This window comes from Onychomys torridus, chromosome 8, assembly GCF_903995425.1.
Source record: "Onychomys torridus chromosome 8, mOncTor1.1, whole genome shotgun sequence".
Taxonomy (NCBI): domain Eukaryota; kingdom Metazoa; phylum Chordata; class Mammalia; order Rodentia; family Cricetidae; genus Onychomys; species Onychomys torridus.
The window spans coordinates 40,348,673-40,366,664 of record NC_050450.1 but is presented as its reverse complement, the minus strand read 5'-3'; the positions used below and the strand labels follow the sequence as shown (position 1 = coordinate 40,366,664).

The 17,992-nt window shown below is 42.0% G+C and overlaps 1 protein-coding gene across 4 annotated transcripts; it reads right to left on the bottom strand.

Annotated features, from left to right (window-relative positions):
- Positions 1 to 1,924: 1,924 nt before the first annotated feature.
- On the bottom strand, positions 1,925 to 16,388 carry Skp1 (S-phase kinase associated protein 1). 4 transcript variants are annotated; one of them, XM_036196928.1, is made up of 8 exons: positions 16,264 to 16,388; positions 15,696 to 15,783; positions 12,860 to 12,902; positions 12,015 to 12,111; positions 6,676 to 6,749; positions 5,051 to 5,194; positions 3,857 to 3,997; positions 1,925 to 2,221 (listed from the first exon to the last, which is right to left on the bottom strand). In XM_036196928.1, the coding sequence occupies exons 4-8, from the start codon at positions 12,109 to 12,111 to the stop codon at positions 2,186 to 2,188; spliced, it is 492 nt and encodes a 163-aa protein (XP_036052821.1). In that variant the 5' UTR covers positions 12,860 to 12,902; positions 15,696 to 15,783; positions 16,264 to 16,388; the 3' UTR covers positions 1,925 to 2,185. The 4 variants fall into 4 exon arrangements, with proteins under 4 accessions (XP_036052821.1, XP_036052822.1, XP_036052823.1 ...); XM_036196929.1 differs by lacking the exon at positions 12,860 to 12,902; XM_036196930.1 differs by lacking the exon at positions 15,696 to 15,783.
- Between the last annotated feature and the right edge of the window lie 1,604 nt (positions 16,389 to 17,992).

The window sequence follows — 17,992 nt, the reverse complement described above, 5'->3', positions numbered from 1 at the left end:
CTCCCCATTACAGCCACTGGAGATGCTGGGGTAAGAGTGCTATCCATGTCCGTGAGTTGAGATCAGCCTGGGCCACAGAGCAAGACCTGGCACTTGTGCCTCCTCGTCTCAAAAAAGGATCATAGACAGGCTTTTTCCTAGAAGTTGACATTTGCTTTATAAACATGGTATGTATATCAGCAATCCTAGACTTAGCGAAGATTTGGGTTTTTCCTGACACAAGCAGTTGCTGGGTAAATGTGTTTATTATAGTAGTAACTGGCAAGTGAAACACTGGTTAACACTAAACTGTTGTTACCTTCCTTCCTCAGAGAACCAACACAATGGGGGAAAACGATTATTCTTGAGAATAATCACAGGGGACAATGGTCTTTCTAAAAGAATTCCAGATAATAAATATACTTTTTGGCCTGTTTTATTTTCAAATATATTTTTATGTGTGTGCTCATGGTTTTGTGCCATGCATGCGAGTGGCAGAGTACCTGCAGGAGTTTGGTTTTCTCCTTCTATCTTGAGTTCCTGGGATCAAACTCAGGTCATCAGGCTTGGCAGCAAGTGCTTTTATCTACTCAGACATCTCACAGACATTATATTTTTATTTATTTATTTTTGTTTTTTTGAGGCAGGGTTTCTGTGTAATAGTCCTTGCTGTCCTGGAACTCGCTTTGTAGACCAGGCTGGCCTCGAACTCAGAGATCCACCTGCCTCTGCCTTTTATCACCATGGCTCAGCTATATTTTTATATTTTGATAAAGGTTTCAGTTACACTCAAGACAGAACCGGTCTGAATCTTGACATATGTTACAGTTCTCTCTCTGTGCAGAAAATAAATGGGAATGTAGCTCAGATACAGAACACTTAGCATGTACAAGGTCCTAGGTTCAATCCTCAGTATTACCAAAAAAAAGTACAAACTTTTCTACCATAAAGAAATAGTGGCTGAACAAGTCTATGTCTTAGGAACTAAGCAATGCTTAAGAAGGGGGGGAGAGGAGCAGGCCAACAAGATGGCTCAGTAAGTAAAGGTGCCTGTTACCTAGTCTGACAACCCGAGCTTGATCCCTGGGTTACACAGGTGGCAAGTGAGAACTGACTCCCACACGTCATCCTCTGACCAACACAAGTGTGCCACAGTGTGTACACCAAGCATGCATGTACACACAAACTAAAAATTAAAACGTAATTGAAGTATTTTAATGTAAAAAGAAAAAAAGGACTATGCATTGGTTTCAAGTAACCACATAAATGTTAATAGCTTCCAATGAGAGACAAATTGCCTAAGAATCTCTTCAATTAAAAATAACCAAACTTAATTCATCTGTTAAGTGAAGAAACACATTTACATTCACAAAAGCAACTGTTTACTACCTATTGTATTACTTTTTATTGAAAAGCATCTTTGCACTTAGGATGGCTGTTTTCTGAGTTTTGCCATACACTTAATGTTAAAGATTAAATAACTTTTTACATGCAAGTAGTGTCTTTCCCCACATGGAACAATGATAAAAAGATGACATACCACATGAAGTAAGTGTCTTTTTTAATTGAAAAGCTAACAAATTGTCTAGTTACAGTCCCCCCTCCCAAACCAAACTGGGTAGTAAACTGAACATATTCAAAGGTGAGAAGATTAAAAATTAAAGGGAGAAAAAAAAAAAAAGACAAAACAAGTCCTCAGATCCAATTAAGAGAGCCCAGCTGTATACAAGCTTACCAGCAGCAGAGAGACAGGAAGACATCCTACCCTAACCACCCCACTCACAACATTAACTTCAAGTTGCCTTGTTCCAGTTTCTGACTCATGAACAAAGATCATGTTTTATTAATTCTATTTCAGAATACTTCTCATAAGTTGTTTTATTTACAATGCCAACTTTGAAAGGCTCACTGAAGTTAACTGGACAACAAACTAGGCAGAAATCACTTTACAGAATGAGGGAAAGTCCAAAATGCCACTTTCCACAGAGAACCCATAGTTCAGTTTTATTCAGAGTAATGAGAAAAAGAAGGAAAGAAACCTCCGCTCATAGAAGAAACTCAGCCACAGGTCAGATCTGTACTGGAACTACACATGCAGTGAGGACAAGGCCGTTTGTCTACTGTTCTAATAGTAACATTATAAACAGAGCAGTGCAACTAGCATTTGGAACAACCCTTCTAGTGTTACAGTGTCAGGCACAGCACTTCACTTCTCTTCACACCACTGGTTCTCTTTGCGTACCTAGAAGAGACAGACAAGGAAGCACCTTGAGTGGTCTTTTCTGAGATGGCTAAGCACTGCCTGTACATACCATCAATAGCCTCTGTGATGTGAGAAGGGCAGATGGAAAGCTGGGAAATACCAGGTTAAGTAAGAGTGACTTGGGTTCCCACTGTCAATCACCAAACAGCAAATACAACTGGGAGCTAGAGCTCCCACTTCCTAAGCTGGCAAGCAAACTAAACTCACCCACTCTTGTATTATCAAGCTCCACTTTCTAAAGCCAGCTATTTATGGCCTATACAAATGTCCCAGGTAAAAATCTACAATCTGGTAATGAAGACTCCTTTGGTTCAAAATCCATTTTTCTTTTTCTTTCTTTCTTTCTTTCTTTATTCATTTATTTTTGGTTTTTCAAGACAAGGTTTCTCTGTGTAGCTTTGCGCCTTTCCTGGAACTCACTCTGTAGCCCAGGCTGGCCTCAAACTCAGAGATCCACCTGCCTCTGCCTCCCGAGTGCTGGGATTAAAGGTGTGTGCCACCACCGCCCGGCTCCAGCTCCATTTTTCTTATACTTATAAAATAATAGTATCAGGCTGGGGGACTGGAGAGAGGGTTCAGCGGTTAAGAGCACTGACTGTTCTTCCAGAGGTCCTGAGTTCAATTCCCAGCACCCACATGGTGGCTCATAGTCATCTGTAATAGGATCAGATTCATTCTTCTGATGTGCATGAAGACTGAGCACTCACATACATAAAATACATGAATAAATAAACCTTTAAAAAAAAAGTTATCAGGCTAGACATGACTCAGAGGTTAAGAATGCTGTTAATTCCTACCCCACAACCACCTGTAACTCCAACTCCAGGGAATCCAATGCTCTCTTCTGGCCACTATGCTCACATACATGAATAAAAATTAAAAACTCTTCAAGAACAGTATCATCACCGGGCGGTGGTAGCACACGCCTTTAATCCCAGCACTCAGGAGGCAGAGTCAGGTGGATCTCTGAGTTCAAGGCCAGCCTAGGCTACAAAGTGAGTTACAGTAAAGGTGCAAAGCTACAAAGAGAAACCCTGTCTCGAAAAACCAAAAAAAAGAAGAAGAAGAGTATCATCTAAGTACTAAGATTCAGACCAGAAGTATGTGAGACTCAGAGCTGCACATTATCCCTCTGTATGTATCAAGACTTTTGTTGTTCTTATTGGGTTTTCTTTGTTTTCTCAGACAGGGTTTCTCTGTATAGCCCTGGATGTCCTGGAACTCACTCACAGTCTGCCTCAGCTTCCTAAGTGCTGGGATCAAAGGCATTCGCCACAATACCCAGTTGCTATTAAGGCAATTGACAAGGCATCCTAGGTAAGTGCACCAATAAGCTATAGCCCTAGCCCAAGAATTCATGACAGGCATCCTCCCCACTTCCCCCCCTCCCCACACACACACAGGGTTTCTTCATGTAGTTACTTTTGGTGCCTGTCCTGGATCTCACTCTGTAGACCAGGCTGGCCTTGAACTCACAGAGATCTGCCAGCCTCTGCTGGGACTAAAGGTGACCACTGATGCCGGTATAGGCATCCTTTTTTTTTTTTTTCTTGTTACTGGGTTTCAGTTTTTTTTTTAAAAAAAGTAATCAAAAATAGAATGTGTTCTACCTACCTGGGCCTCTTCCTCTTCAGTAAAGTCGTTTTTGATATTGAAGGTTTTACGAATCTCCTCAGGAGTTTTCCCCTTAATCATATTGGCCACAGTCTTGCATGTGACATCAAGCAAACCTTTAATGTCTAAGTAGTTTGCAGCCTGTAAATGACAGTTGGTTTTTAGTCATGTGTACTGAATGTTTGAGTGATAAACAATCTACAACAAATCGAGCTTAAAATGATTCCTCTTTAATGAACTCTATGAAATTCTCTTCCCTTGAATATTAATTACTTTCAATTTAACTTCCTTTTTCACTAACTTTTCTCTTATATACTACTTTACCTTTATCCCAGATTTTCATTGTTTTATCAATTCAGTTACAAATACTAATTTAAATTTTTCTTTGGTTTTTAATAACTAGAAAATTACTCAATTTTCAAATATTCGCAATTTTTTTCCCCCAGATTTTATTTTGAGACAAAGTCTCACTATGTAGCCCTGACTATCCTAAAACTTGTTATGTAGCTCTGCTGCCTATATTCTGGGATTAAAAGTGTACACTATCACGTCCAGCTTTAGACATTTTTTATGCTTCTATCACTGAGGTCAAAGAACATACTTTGTATAACTTGAATACTTTTAAATGTGAGACTTTTAAACTTGGTCTACCTTGATAAGAATTTATATGGTTGTTATTAAATGTAACATCCTACATGCCAAATAAGATAAGCTGTTCAGTAGTGTTCCTGATCTGTGATAATTACTGAGACCCAATACTGGAATCTGTGTGACCACACAACTGTGTTTCACTACTTCTTTCACTTTTTGAAGTTCTGCTTCCAGGTAGGTATTTATAACTTTACTAATCAGTCGATCCCCTTATCATTATGAAACAGCCCTCTTTAGCTCAAAAATATAACCATTCCAACTTTCTATTTGTGTTAGCATACTCGTTTCCACCTTTAATTCTAACTGTGCCTCTTTACTTACAGGAAGTCTCACACAGACAGCAAAAGAGACTTTTACTTGATCTAACCTGACATTTCTACCTCTCAAAAGTTCCTGGACCATCTTACATGTATTGTAATAACTAACGTAGAACACTGCATAAGTCCAGGGAATATCCATAGTTGAGGATCAGTGCACCTAGCAAATTCAATCCTTTAAGTGGTTGAAGGCTCTACAACAGAATGCCCTTATACATTCACATACCAGAATAAGTTCAAAAAGTGTTCCTTGGTCAACTTTCAGGAATTCTTGGTCCCAAACAGGAATATCATCTGTCCGCTTTTCTTTGTTCTCATCATCTTCAGGAGGAGGGGGGTCATCCTTGTGATGGGTGCACCACTGAATGACCTACAACAACAAATTCTTCTGGCATTCTGTTACAAGACTTTCAGTTTAATAATGCTGGGGGCATCAGTCCTACACTGGGATAAGAACTAGCTAAAAGTTGAGCTAACAAGAAGTTAAGAGTCAATTTTTAAAAATAAAGTTTATTTATTGCATACACACAAGAAGGTTGGACAACTGGGCAGGAGTTGGGTCTTTCCTCCTACCACATGGATTCATGGATCAAATCAGATCAAGCTTGGCGGTAAGAGGCATCACCCACTAAGCTATCTTGCCTGCCTAAACTTGCTAGTTGCTGCTGATTGCCTTGTACTCCTGATCCTCCTGCTACCATCCCACACTCCCAAGGCTAGGATTACAGGCAGGCACATCCTCTAACAGCTAAGCTCGAAAGACAAAATAAAGCTTGAATAATCTTTTTAACTTTCAAAGATCTTATTAGATGTAACCAAATCATTCATAGCAATACACTTGACTCTGTTAAAAACAAACAAAAAATTGGTAGAGGAGCCAGTAGTTGGAAGAATAAGGCACGAGTCTGAATTCCAGGTCAGCCTGAGAGATATAGCAAGATCTGTCTCAAAAACACAAAACAATAAACTTTCCAGCCAGGCGGTGGTGGCACACACCTGTAATCCCAGCACTCGGAAGGCAGAGGCAGGTGGATCTCTGTGAGTTCGAGACCAGCCTGGTTACAGAACTAGTCCAGGACAGGTTACAAAGCTACAGAGAAACCTTGTCTCGAAAGACCAAAAAATAAAAAATAAAAAAAAAACTTTCCAGAAACCAAGCCAATGGACAGATGACTCGAGATTAAAAGCATTTGCTGCTCTTATAGGAGACCTGGGTTCAGTCCCCAGCACCCAATGGGCAGCTCACAACTGCCTGTATTTCAGTCGCCCAGCCTCTGCAGACAGTACCCTTACAAAACACTTGTACTCACATATATAAATAAAAATCTTAAAAAAAAAAAAAAATCAGAGGGGCTGGAGAGAGAGCTCAGTAGTTAGGAGCACCTTGCTGCTACTGCTACTCCAGGACATGGGTTCAATTCCCAGCACTCACATGATAGCCCACAACCATCTGTAATTCCAGTTCCAGGAGATCTGATGACCTCTTCTGGCCTGTTTAGGAACCAGGCACACACATACAGGAAGGCAAGACACCTATATTCATATATATTAAAAACAAAATGTAGGGCTGGGCTGCGGGGTGTAGTTCAGTCAGTAAGGGTGCTTGCTAAACAAGCATATTCATATATATTAAAAACAAAATGTAGGTAGGGCTGGGCTGGGAGGTATAGTTCAGTCAGTAAGAGTGTTTGCTGAACAAGCATAAGGACCTGATTTTGAATCCTCAGCATCTACATAAAAAAGGGCTGGGGGATGTAGCTCAGTATCAGAACATACATTAAGTATGTTTGAGACCCTAAATTCAATCCCCAGCACCAAAATAAGAAAAACAAGAACAAAATAATAACTTACCTTTTTTAGAATTGCTGCATTAACGTTTGGTAAAGGAACAGGATCATCATCTCCCTCATCATCCATTCCTAAATCTAAGAAAACCAGGAGAGAGAAGCCATTATTTCTCAAATCTTTAACATGCTTAGGGCTTCTACTGTAATAAAACACTAAAGGCAAGTTGGAGAGAAAAGAATTTATTTCATCTTATACTTCTAGGCAATAGCCTGTCAAGACAGGAACTGAAGCAGAAGTCACTGCTTACCAGCTTGCTCCTCTGCCTTGCTCAGCCGGCTTTCTCCCCCACCTCCCCCTTTTGTTTTTTTTCAAGACACGGTTTCCCTGTGTGTAACAGCCCACAGTGTCCTGGAACTCACTCTATAGATCAGGCTGGCCTCCAACTCACAGAGATCCGCTTTCTGAGTGCTGGCCTTCTGAGTGCTGGCTTAGCCAGCTTTCTTATACAACTCAGAACCACCTGCCTGGAGGTGAGACAAATCTGCACCCGGCTGGGCCCTCCCACATCAATCACTAATCAAGAAACTGACCTCCCCACCATAGGTCAATTGAGGTTCCTTTTTGACTCTAGCTTGTGTCAAACTAACATAAAACTATCTAGTATGGTTGGGCATGGGGGCACATACCTGTCAGTGATTCAATGAAGTATGGATAACTAAGAAACAATCTGGAAAAGCTGAATCCTATTCTCTTCTTTTTTTTTTAATATGAGTAAAATTTTTTATTTGTTTATTTCTTATATTTGAAGTACTCTTTGGGGATATCCTTAGCCTGAGATTCTTTGCCATAGTCCTTAGCCACTACACAACTTCAATCAACAACTTTACAGGGTTTCCCCATCTCCATCAATTTACACAACAGTCTGTAACTCCAGTTCAAGGAGCATCTGATGTTCTCTCCTGGCCTCTGTAGGGACAGCACGCATAGAATGTACATAAATACATGCAGGCAAAACACTTATACATAAAAAAGAGGCCCTGACGGCTACAAAGAATTGCTTCTCTAGTATTTAGATGAGCAGTGGTTTTTTTCCTTGAGGACCATATATGAAAGTAGCAAAATACATTCCTTTAAGCTATTTAATTTCAGGGACTTCTAGAAGATGGACACCTGTATCTAATACCACATCTTGGACTTGAACAAATAAGCCAATCCACATGTATACATATCAAGATTTTTACTTCTAATTACCTTGAGTTTAAGAGTTTCGTTTTGTTTTTTAATGTCACATGAAACTACCCAGAAACAATGTAGATACAAAACAAAATCATTAAGAAGCCAGATTCAAGAACTCCAGACCCCAAGAGGCTAGAATCCTAAAAGCTACAGGTACTTCAGATAAAACCATGCAGCTTTTGAACCCACAAAGGATACAGAGGGAAAGACTCCTTTAACTACTGATATGTAACAGTCTACTTACTTCTGAGATCAAAGCTGGTCTGTACATGTTTCTAGATAACTAATGCTCTTAAATTAGCAAATGCTTCTTTGAATCTTTAAATCACCACAGGACAGATCAACACATCAAACAACCGTTAAGATGAAGTAAGTACTTCCATTTCCAAAACAAGTATTCAGGGAGCGAGTTTGCTGTCATTATTTACTTACCTTTACAGAGACACTTGGATCACGTTCTCTTTATTGTGACCATTCCATACTCCTTCATTCAACAGTTGCTTGATAAACCATGACTACAGGACATACCAAGGAGTTTACAGGCTTGTAATAGAAGGGATCTACAATGTTCGTTACCAGAATATAGGACTTCAGGTGCCACATGACACGTATCAATTACCAAGGAAAGTGTGTCCACAGCTTTTATTTTAAAAAGTCATTCACAAAGACATACCCCCTGCAATCAGCATTACAAGTCCTCTACCTCAGGTGAAACACTTGTCTAATTATGCACAAGCCTTGGGTTTAGTCCCCAGTACTGCAAGGAGGAGAAAAATCCCCCTACCTCTATTAGTTATACAATCCAGCAAGCACTCCAGTCACCTAGAAATGTTCCCTCTTCCCTTGAAGGAATCTCCAACACAATTCAAGTTCAAAGTCAAATATTTTCATCTCTAGTCCTCTCAAATTCATTTACAACTTTACCAATTACATTATTACAATCCTATACCATCTAGACAGCTACTAAAAACAGTATGTAGGCTGGGTGGTGGCGGCTCATGTCTTTAATTAATCTTAGCACTTGGGAGACAAGGCAGGCAGATCTCTGAGTTCGAGGCCTGGTCTACAAAGCAAGTTCCAGGATAGCCAGAGCTGTTACACAGAGAAACCTTGTCTCAAAAAAACAAAAACAAAAAACTGCATTTATTTATTTTATGTGGATGGGTGTTTGTCTGAATATGTCTGTGCACCACCTATGGAGGCCAGAAAGGGTTCTGGATGACCTGGAATAGTAGTTATAGGTAGCTATGAGCTGCTGTGTGGGTGCTGGGACTTAAATATGGGTCCTCTGGAGGAGCATCCAGTGCTCATAACCACTGAAGCATCTCTCTAGCCCCCTTTAATTCTTTCTTTTTTAATTATTTTATTTTTAGTTATGTGGGGGTGGGGAGGTTGTGCTTGTGTTAAGTGCTGTGCCTACACAGGCCAGAAAAGGGGGTCAGATCCCTGGAACTGGAATTGTAAGCAGCTGTAAGCTGTCTGATGTGGATGCTGAAAATCAAACTCTGGCCTTTTGCAGGAGCAGAAAGTGCTCTTAGCCACTGAGAAGTCTCTCCAGCCTCTCAATTCTCTTTTGAGAGGACAGGTCTCATGTAGGTCAGGCTGGCCTTAAACTTTCTATGTAGCAGAAGCTGGCTTTGATTTTCTGTATGCTGTAATTACTGGAATGCACCACAATGAGCTTAATTTTCCTTACTAAACTATTTTACCTTAGTGTAACTTCCCCAAATCACGGGATATAAAATGTAATAACATATCACTAGTACCACACACTGTAGTCTTTGTAAAACATGGAATACCACCAGTCAAGATGCTCCTGCAGCATCACGTGGCATACAGCTTTACAAACACACTAAGTGTACTGAGTGACAGTTTGTTCTGTGTGGTATCTGGCACCCTTTCTAATTTGTAAATTCTTTTTCTTTTTTCTTTTTTTTTGAGCTGAGGATTGAACCCAGGACCTTAGCGCTCTACCACTGAGCTAAATCCCCAACCTGTAATTTTTAAATTCTTTAAGAGCAAAGATCATGTTTCACCTTTTTAGCAGCTTATAGCTAGTGTTTATATATAACTCCCACACCCATTCCAAGGTCTTGCCTCAACCTCCCAAGTGCTAACAGAATAGACATGGGCCACTACACCTAGATTTCTCTGTTTCCTTCAACTATTTAAAAGCTTCTGACCTTTCCTATGCAAAACCCTAGGACTTATAAGTAATGGAGAATATTCTTACTAAGTTATTTCTCCCATCAATTTTAAACACTGGTGTGTAGGTTTTCTATATATACTATTACTATTAACTAGTAAGCTTTCAAAGTTTCAGGACCCATTGTCTTATCTAACCTTTGTTCAATTGCACAAATGTATTGCAGTGGTCTCGTCAGGATGACTAGTAGACAAAAAAGAAAGCTTGTTTGAAAAATAAAGACACCTTAGGAAAAAAGTGCTTGCCACACAAGCCTGACTACCTGATTCAGTGATCCTCAGAACTCACAACAGAGGGAGAGAACCAGCTCCCCAAAGTTGTCCTGAGGTATGCACATATACACACAACACAGAGATACATAATAAAACTTGCAGGGACTGGGGAGATAGCTCAGTGGTTATGAGCACTTATTACTTTTCAGAGGACCTGGGTTTGCTTCGTTTCCAGCTCCCACATCTAGCAGCTACAGTTCCAGGGGATCCCATGCCCTCTTCTGACCTCTGCATGAACACAACACACATGCAGGCAAAACAGTCATACACAGAAAATAAAAATAATTTTTAAAAAATTAGATTCTTCAGGTGTACTTTTTAAAAAGCCTTCAACAGAATCCAATCCACAAAATAGCAGTTCTATTTACCTGCCATACAGCAACATAACCCCTTTCCAAGTGCTTTGATTTTTATTATTAGGAAAAAACCAAAGATTTTTGTAAATCAAATTTATTTGAAACAGAAATGGACTATTGTAGCCAGACATGGTGGTTTGTGCCTTTAATCCTAGCGCTCAGAAGTCAGAGGCCAAGTGATCTAAGTTCAAGGCCAGCCTGGTCTATAGGCTGGTTCCAGGACTACACAGAAAAGCCTGTCTCAAAAAACTAATTAAAAAAAAAAAAAGAAGAAGAAATAAAGAAAAGAAAAAAGGGGGTTGGGGATTTAGCTCAGTGGTAGAGCACTTGCCTAGCAAGCACAAGGCCCTGGGTTCGGTCTTCAGCTCCAAAAAAAAAAAGGAACAGACCATTGTCTCATACTTAAAGTGACATTAGGACCATCAAGATGATTGAGTGAGTAGAAGTACTTGCTACTGAAGAAGAGCTGAGTTTGAGCCTCACAATCAACTTAAGCAGCTGGATGTCGAGGTTTGTACATGTAATCTCAGCACTCTTTGTGGCAAGGAGGTAAGGAGGTGTATTGCAGTGGCACAAAAGGGTGTGGGAGATAGGGTTTAGTGGTCAAGAGAATGACTGCTCTTACAGCAGACCCAGCTCAGTTCCTGGCACCACACTGGGCAGTTCACAAGCACCATTAACTCCAGCTCCAGAATCCAATGCCTCTGGCCTTCATAGGTACTTGCAAGCATGTGCATAATTTAAATCACACAAAGTTAACAATAAAACCTTAAAAAACAGCAACATAGCCAGGTATAATAGTGCACACCTTTAATTTCAGCACATGGGAGGCAGAGACAAGTAGATATCCCTGAATTTGAGGTCAACCTGGAGAGAGTTCCAGGACAGTCAGGGCTACATAGACAGACCCTGTCTTAAGACAAAAAGCAAAAACACAACAACAAACTCCAACAAGGTAGAGTAAGGAGGGTGAGAGAAGAGAACTGACTCCTGAAATACATTATCCGGCATAGCATGGCATGCCTGCACATACAATAAAATTGGATCTCACTATGTCATCTTAGCTGGCCTAAAACTCAGGGATTCTCCCCTCCCCCGCTTCTACTAAGTGCTTGAATTAAAGGTATAAGCCACCATGCCTAACAAATCTTAAAAACAAGAACAAAAAACACCCCAACACTTTAACAGTTTATTCATAAATGCAGAAAGGAAATTACCCTTTCCCTCTCAAGCTTGTAGCAGACTGGCTCAAGTAAACCTGCTACTTTCAGGTTACATGCCACCACCCTAAGTTACACACCCCTTTTTCACACCACGGTTTCATAAAGTTACCTTCCAGCATGGTCTTGATGGTCACAGATTGTTTGGCAATTTCTACATCAACTTCAAATATCTCTCCATCAGAACTCTGCAACTTTATCGAAGGCATCTAAAAAAGATACATTGAATAAGAAATATAAGAGATATCAATTCCATAAAACATTTCATTAACTAGTCTATCAGGAAGCTGTAACTTAAGAGTTACTATACAGTTCTAAGTTCTTCACAAATCAGCCTATAATTGTTTTTATAAAAACAAAATTCTCAACTACAGCTCCTTTAACCATCAGCCTTAAAGGTTCTTAAACATCCACTTAAAGGCAGTACTCAATTTACAACTGGTTTAAGAGCTATCTGCATTTGATATTTACTTTAGGATGCGTGTGGGTGTGCATATACCTCAGCACACATGTGGAAGTCAGAGAACAACTTGCAGGAGGCAGTTGTCTCCTTCCACTATGTGGGTCCCAGGGATCAGGCTTAGGTCATCAGGCTTGGCAGCTGAGCAAACCCTCAAAAATGTTAAGATATATGCTTTTTATGCTCTTTTATGTTCCCACAGAGTAATAACTACTCAATATGAAAAATTAACTGCCACAATTAACTACCTACAAACCTGAGTGAAGTCAATCCAAAATAAACAAAGCTATCAAACAAAAGCAAATTTCTTACAGTGAAATCTACCAATGAAAAACAAGTAAACTACTCCAAAGAGAAGACTAGGATATGCTCACTTGTAGATAAACAAATGCAAGAGCACACACAAGAAAAAGACGACATATAAGCAGATGTCAATACAATCCCTAAAGCCCACAAGGAGATTAAATTTAGAAGAGCCCTTTTTAATTTTTCATTACCTACTATTCAGGTGTCCAAGTTTGAGATACTCTGGCTAATTCCCTACAATAAAAAAAAATAAAAATAAAAAAAAAAAAAAAAATCTGCCTCAAAATCCATTTTAAGCCACGCATGGTAACACATGCCTTCAATTTCTAACTCGGTAGGCAGAGGCAGATAGATCTCTGTGAATCCAAAGCCAGCCCCGGTCTAAATAGTGAGTTCCAGGACAGCCAGGGTTATATACAAAGACCTTGTCTCAAAAAAGCAAACAACACACAAAACAGAACAACAACAAAATGCATTTAAGTCATGGTGGCACATGCCTATAAATCCAGTACTTGAGAGGCAGGAATTCAGACCCCAAGTAAATAGCCAAGTTCAAGTCCAGCCTAGGCAACGTGAGAACCTGTCTCCAAAACAAAACAAATGTAAAGAAATTTATGGGCTAGAGAGATGGCTCAGAGGTTAAGAGCACGGGCTGCTCTTCCTGAGTACCTGAGTTCAATTCCCAGCAACCACATGGCAGCTCACAACCATCTATAATGAGATCTGGTGCCCTCTTCTGGCAAGTGTATACATAATAAAAAAATTAAAATAAAAAAAATTATATTTTAAATTTATGAAAAATAAATGGTGGGCAGTGGCAGTGTTTGCCTTTAATCCCAGAACTCAGGAGGCAGAGACAGGCAAGATCTCTGCAAGTTCGAAGCCAGCCTGGTCTACAGAGTGAGTTCCAGAACAACCAGGAATACATAGAAAAACCAGTCCTATAATGCCCAATTTTTGGAAGCTTGAGGACAGGAGAATCATAAATACAAGGACTGCCCAGGTTACATAATGAGTTCAAGCCAGCCTGAGGAAATTCAGTAAGAGCCTGTTTCAAATAAAATACCAAAGAAGCTGGGGATTTAGCTCAGTAGTATAATGATTGCCTAACACTGCCCTCTCCCGCTGCCCAAAAAGTGAGCCAATGCATAAGCACACATCATAATCCCAGCATTTAGGCATGCAGAAGGATCACGAGTTCAGCACCATCTTCTTGACACATAGGAAAGCAGTATGAGGCTAGCCTGGGTTTTGTGAGACCCTGTCTCAAAAACTAAAGTCAATAGACAAAAACTCCAAAAAACCTCATCAACTCAGATAAAATGAGTCATTAAGAAAAATATAATTTCATATATAAAAAAATTAAGCAAACTAAAACTCCTAACATGACTTGAATTTGAGGGAAAGCCAAACCAAACACAAACAAGTCTAAAACTAAAAGCTCTAAGCCCTCAATTTATTATCATCTTCAGAGTTCTCCCTTGTTCCTCCAAAAGATTAATTTCGGGCTGGAGAGATGGCTCAGAGGTTAAGAGCACTGACTGCTCTTCCAGAGGTCCTGAGTTCAATTCCCAGCAACCACATGGTGGCTCACAACCATCTGTAATAAGGTCTGGTGCCCTCTTCTGGTTGGTCATACATGCTGTATACATAATAAATAAATAAATATTTTTTTTAAAAAAGGTTAAGTATCCTTTATTAATTCAAGATTAATTCAAGACCTCTTTAAAACTCACATGAAACTTTTTGGGTTTTTTTTTTTTGGTTGTTTTTTGAGATGGGGTTCCTCTGGCTGTCCTGGAACTTGCTCTGTAGCCAGGGCTAGTCTTGAACTCAGAGATCGGCCTGTCTATGCCTGTAGTGCAGAGACTAAAGGCATCTCTTAAGGTCTGTGATTCTGAGGTAGACACAATCCTTCAATGTTACCATGTACTAACTTAAGGTACCTCTGAAGCTTTCTGATCTAGTTTGTACAAAGAAATAATATGAATTTTCACAAAAGTATAGGATTTGGCATTTAAAATAATTATTGCACCCATTTTGGGTCAAACACTTAAGACTCAACACATCTCTTAAAATACTCATTCCTCGGACACTTGTCGCCATCCCTCAAGCAAACAAGCTGAGAGGTGGGGTAAGGGAGCAGAATCGCGTTTTACAATCATCCACTGAAATACCGAGCTCTCACTCATCCATGGTTTGAGAGAATCAGATTTTTTGCTTTTTAACTCACAAACATGTCTGCTTCTCCAAGTTACTCAGTGTTGCCAATAATGCAGAACAGAGAAGCCCAGAGCAGCAGACCCTCCCCATGATAAGGCAACAATAAAGTTAACAATAAAGGGAGGCCAGTTTTTAATAGCAGAACATTGTTCTTTTCATAGTCCCCAGTACTGTAATGAACACTCCAGAAGTCGTCTAACTACATAGTTGATAAAATTACTTTAAAAGTAACACAATTCCATATTTCCTTGAAATAATCCACAATAAATAAAGATGTGCTTAGTCATAGTCAAATTCAGGTATTAGGTTGCTTGTACAGGAGCCAGGATCTTATTAAGTGACAGGGAGGTAATCGGTTAATCTGTAATTCAATGCACTCTGTAATCCTAGACTTAACTTTCGGTGTTGTGTAGGAATTAAGTGCAAAATTTTTAAGTAATAACGCATGAGACTTCGATTTAACATGCTTTAAAAAAAAAAAAAAAAAAGGCCTTCTTCAGTTCTCCGAGCTCACGGACTTGGAAATTAAACAACCTAGAGAATTCTAGGGCACCAGACTTTAAAAAACAAACCTGTTTTAGGTGACTGGAAATTCTGACACTTGTTATTTAGACTGCAGGATGGAAGGGACTGCATTGTTCTTTGCCACAGACACATTCTACTGTGACATTCTGAAAAGAAACTGCAAGTCCCCAAACCTGCGGACTCCATTAAAAGTGAACCAAAGGGCAGGTGTTTACATCACCCCTTAAGAAACCCAGGCACCTCCAGTTTTAGAGTCAAGGGCTCCTAAAAGCCACACACCTCAGACGACAGTAGGGTCTGCTATTCCAGTAGTTAAGTTCAGAGACGGCAGGACACGACAAAACGCCAAGAAAGACCGCGTCTGGACCTGCAGTTTCGATGGTAGAACAGGCAAGACCAATGGGGGGCTAGTGGCGCCAGATACAGGAGAAAGAGAGGGAGCCAAAAACCGGGCCGTCCAGCAACGACCGCCACCACCTGAGCGGCCAGGAACCCCCCACTCCAAGCCTGGAGCGCGGGGCGGCAAGCTTGCCGCTGAGGCAGGCCCGAGCCGAAGCCTGGGCCTTGCAGCCGCGTTCGGGCCCGACTGACGCCGCCCTCAGAGGAGCGGGCTCCTCCACAGGACTCGGCTCACACTCCTCGGGCGAGCGCCGGGAGGACGCGCGGCCCTGGGAGGCCTGATTCGGCCGACTCGCGCCTCCCGCGGTCTGCAACGGGCCCCACGGCGCCTCAGGCTACGCCAGGCCGAGGCGCCGCCGCCTCGTGCAGGCCACAGCCACCTCGGGGCTCCAACCCCACCCGCCCTCCAGGGGCCACGTCCCGGTCCAGCTCGCGGGCGGTTACTCACGGTGCTCGGTCTCAAGACCGCAGGCCCGAGGCTGACGGGCGGCGTCCAGCGAGGAAGAGACACACCGAGGACAAGGCCACTACAGCAACGCCGCGCGGCGTCGGCTTTTATAGGAGCGGGAAGCAGGCGCCGAGGACCCCGGGCTCGTGACGTCACAAGCCGGCCGGGCTGGCCGTTGAGATCGCCTGATGGCAGGCGGAGAGCGGCTTGGCAGACCCTGAGTGCCGAAGAGGTCTCCGGGAGAGATGCTGAGGAGTATCGGGTGGAGGGGCGGCTAGGCAGGAGAGGGGCTTCCAGCTTACTCCGCAGCCCTCAAGAGCGCCATGCTCTCCTTCAAGGCGGACGCCGGCACCGGCTGGGGTACTCACGCGACCCGAAGGGTCTTTCAGGCAGGGGCTGTCTTAAACTGCATTGAAAGACCCCAGTCCTGAAAAGCCTGGCAACAACAAACCGCAGAACCGCTCGTGGGGAGGTGTGTGTTTCACTTAAAGGATTCGCCTTGCCCTGACCTTCGTTACTCTCCTAATAACCCAAAGAAGTGAGGTTGTGTTTGCTGACCAGGGATTCGGGACTTGAACGTCACTCCACTGATGCTGAATTTTTAACAAATCTTACGGCATGTTGAGACAAGGGGGTCACTTCAGGCCGAAGAACTCAGGATACTCCTGATTTAGTACACCTTGTTGGTTTGATTTTAAAAGCTTTATTTTCGTTTTTGTTTTGTTTGTTTGTTTCCTGTTTTGAGACAGGGTCTCGTGTAGCACAGGGTGGCCACAAATTCACTGTGTAGACCAGATTGGTCTACACACTCGTGATCTTCCACCTCCTGCTCTGGGATTACAAGCCTGATAACTCATTCTGTTTTGTTTTGAGACCGGTCTCACTATATAGACCAATCTGGCTTGGAACTCACTATTTAGACAAGGCTGGATGTGAACTTGAATCTGCCTGACTCCAGAGTGCCGGTGCTGGGATTAGAGGCATGTATTACCTTGTTGGATATTTGTTAACCTTTATTTCCTATCTTCGACCTCTGAAGAGGCTTCCAGACCTCAAATAGCCATTGTTGCAGCCAAGCTCCAACCCTAGAAAGAGAAAACATGGACACAGCAGAGAGGATAGATAGATTCTTTGGGTAACCATGGCCTCCCTCGGCTCTGTAGGTGCGCGTCCGCTGCTGGGACTCCAGTAGTGAACCAGGACAGTCCAGCCCAACCTGAACAGAGTGTATTGTGTGGACAGCTCACAAAAGGCTGTGTGATAAGGTCGCAAGGCTGAAACAGCTTTGAAGTAAAGGGAGAGGCCTGAGAACACCCATCTGGCCTCTCCCCAGTCAGGAGTGCAGTTGCCTGCCCTGCCCTGCCCTCCTGTGTCTAGGGAGCATCACTGTCCCCACCAAGGCGCCTAGCTCATCTAGCCAACGAGCACGTGATGGTATTCCAGACACCACAAAGACAAAAGACACTTCCACACAGGGCCTCCTGAAGAAACCAGAAACTACAGTTTCTCCAGGACAGGACCGGGCAGAGAGGCCAAGCAATGGCTTGAATTACCAGGTCTTTGTCTGCCAGCTGTGGTATCCAGTGTCTGCCAGGTGCCACTGCTGATGACAGAAGATGAAGGGCCACAGTTCTCAGCATTTTCTCTGTAGCACTACCTGCCCTTCAAAACTGTTCGGGCCTCCTAGGCAAGGCCGGCTGGAAAGCCTTTCCTCCATACAGCTAGCCTA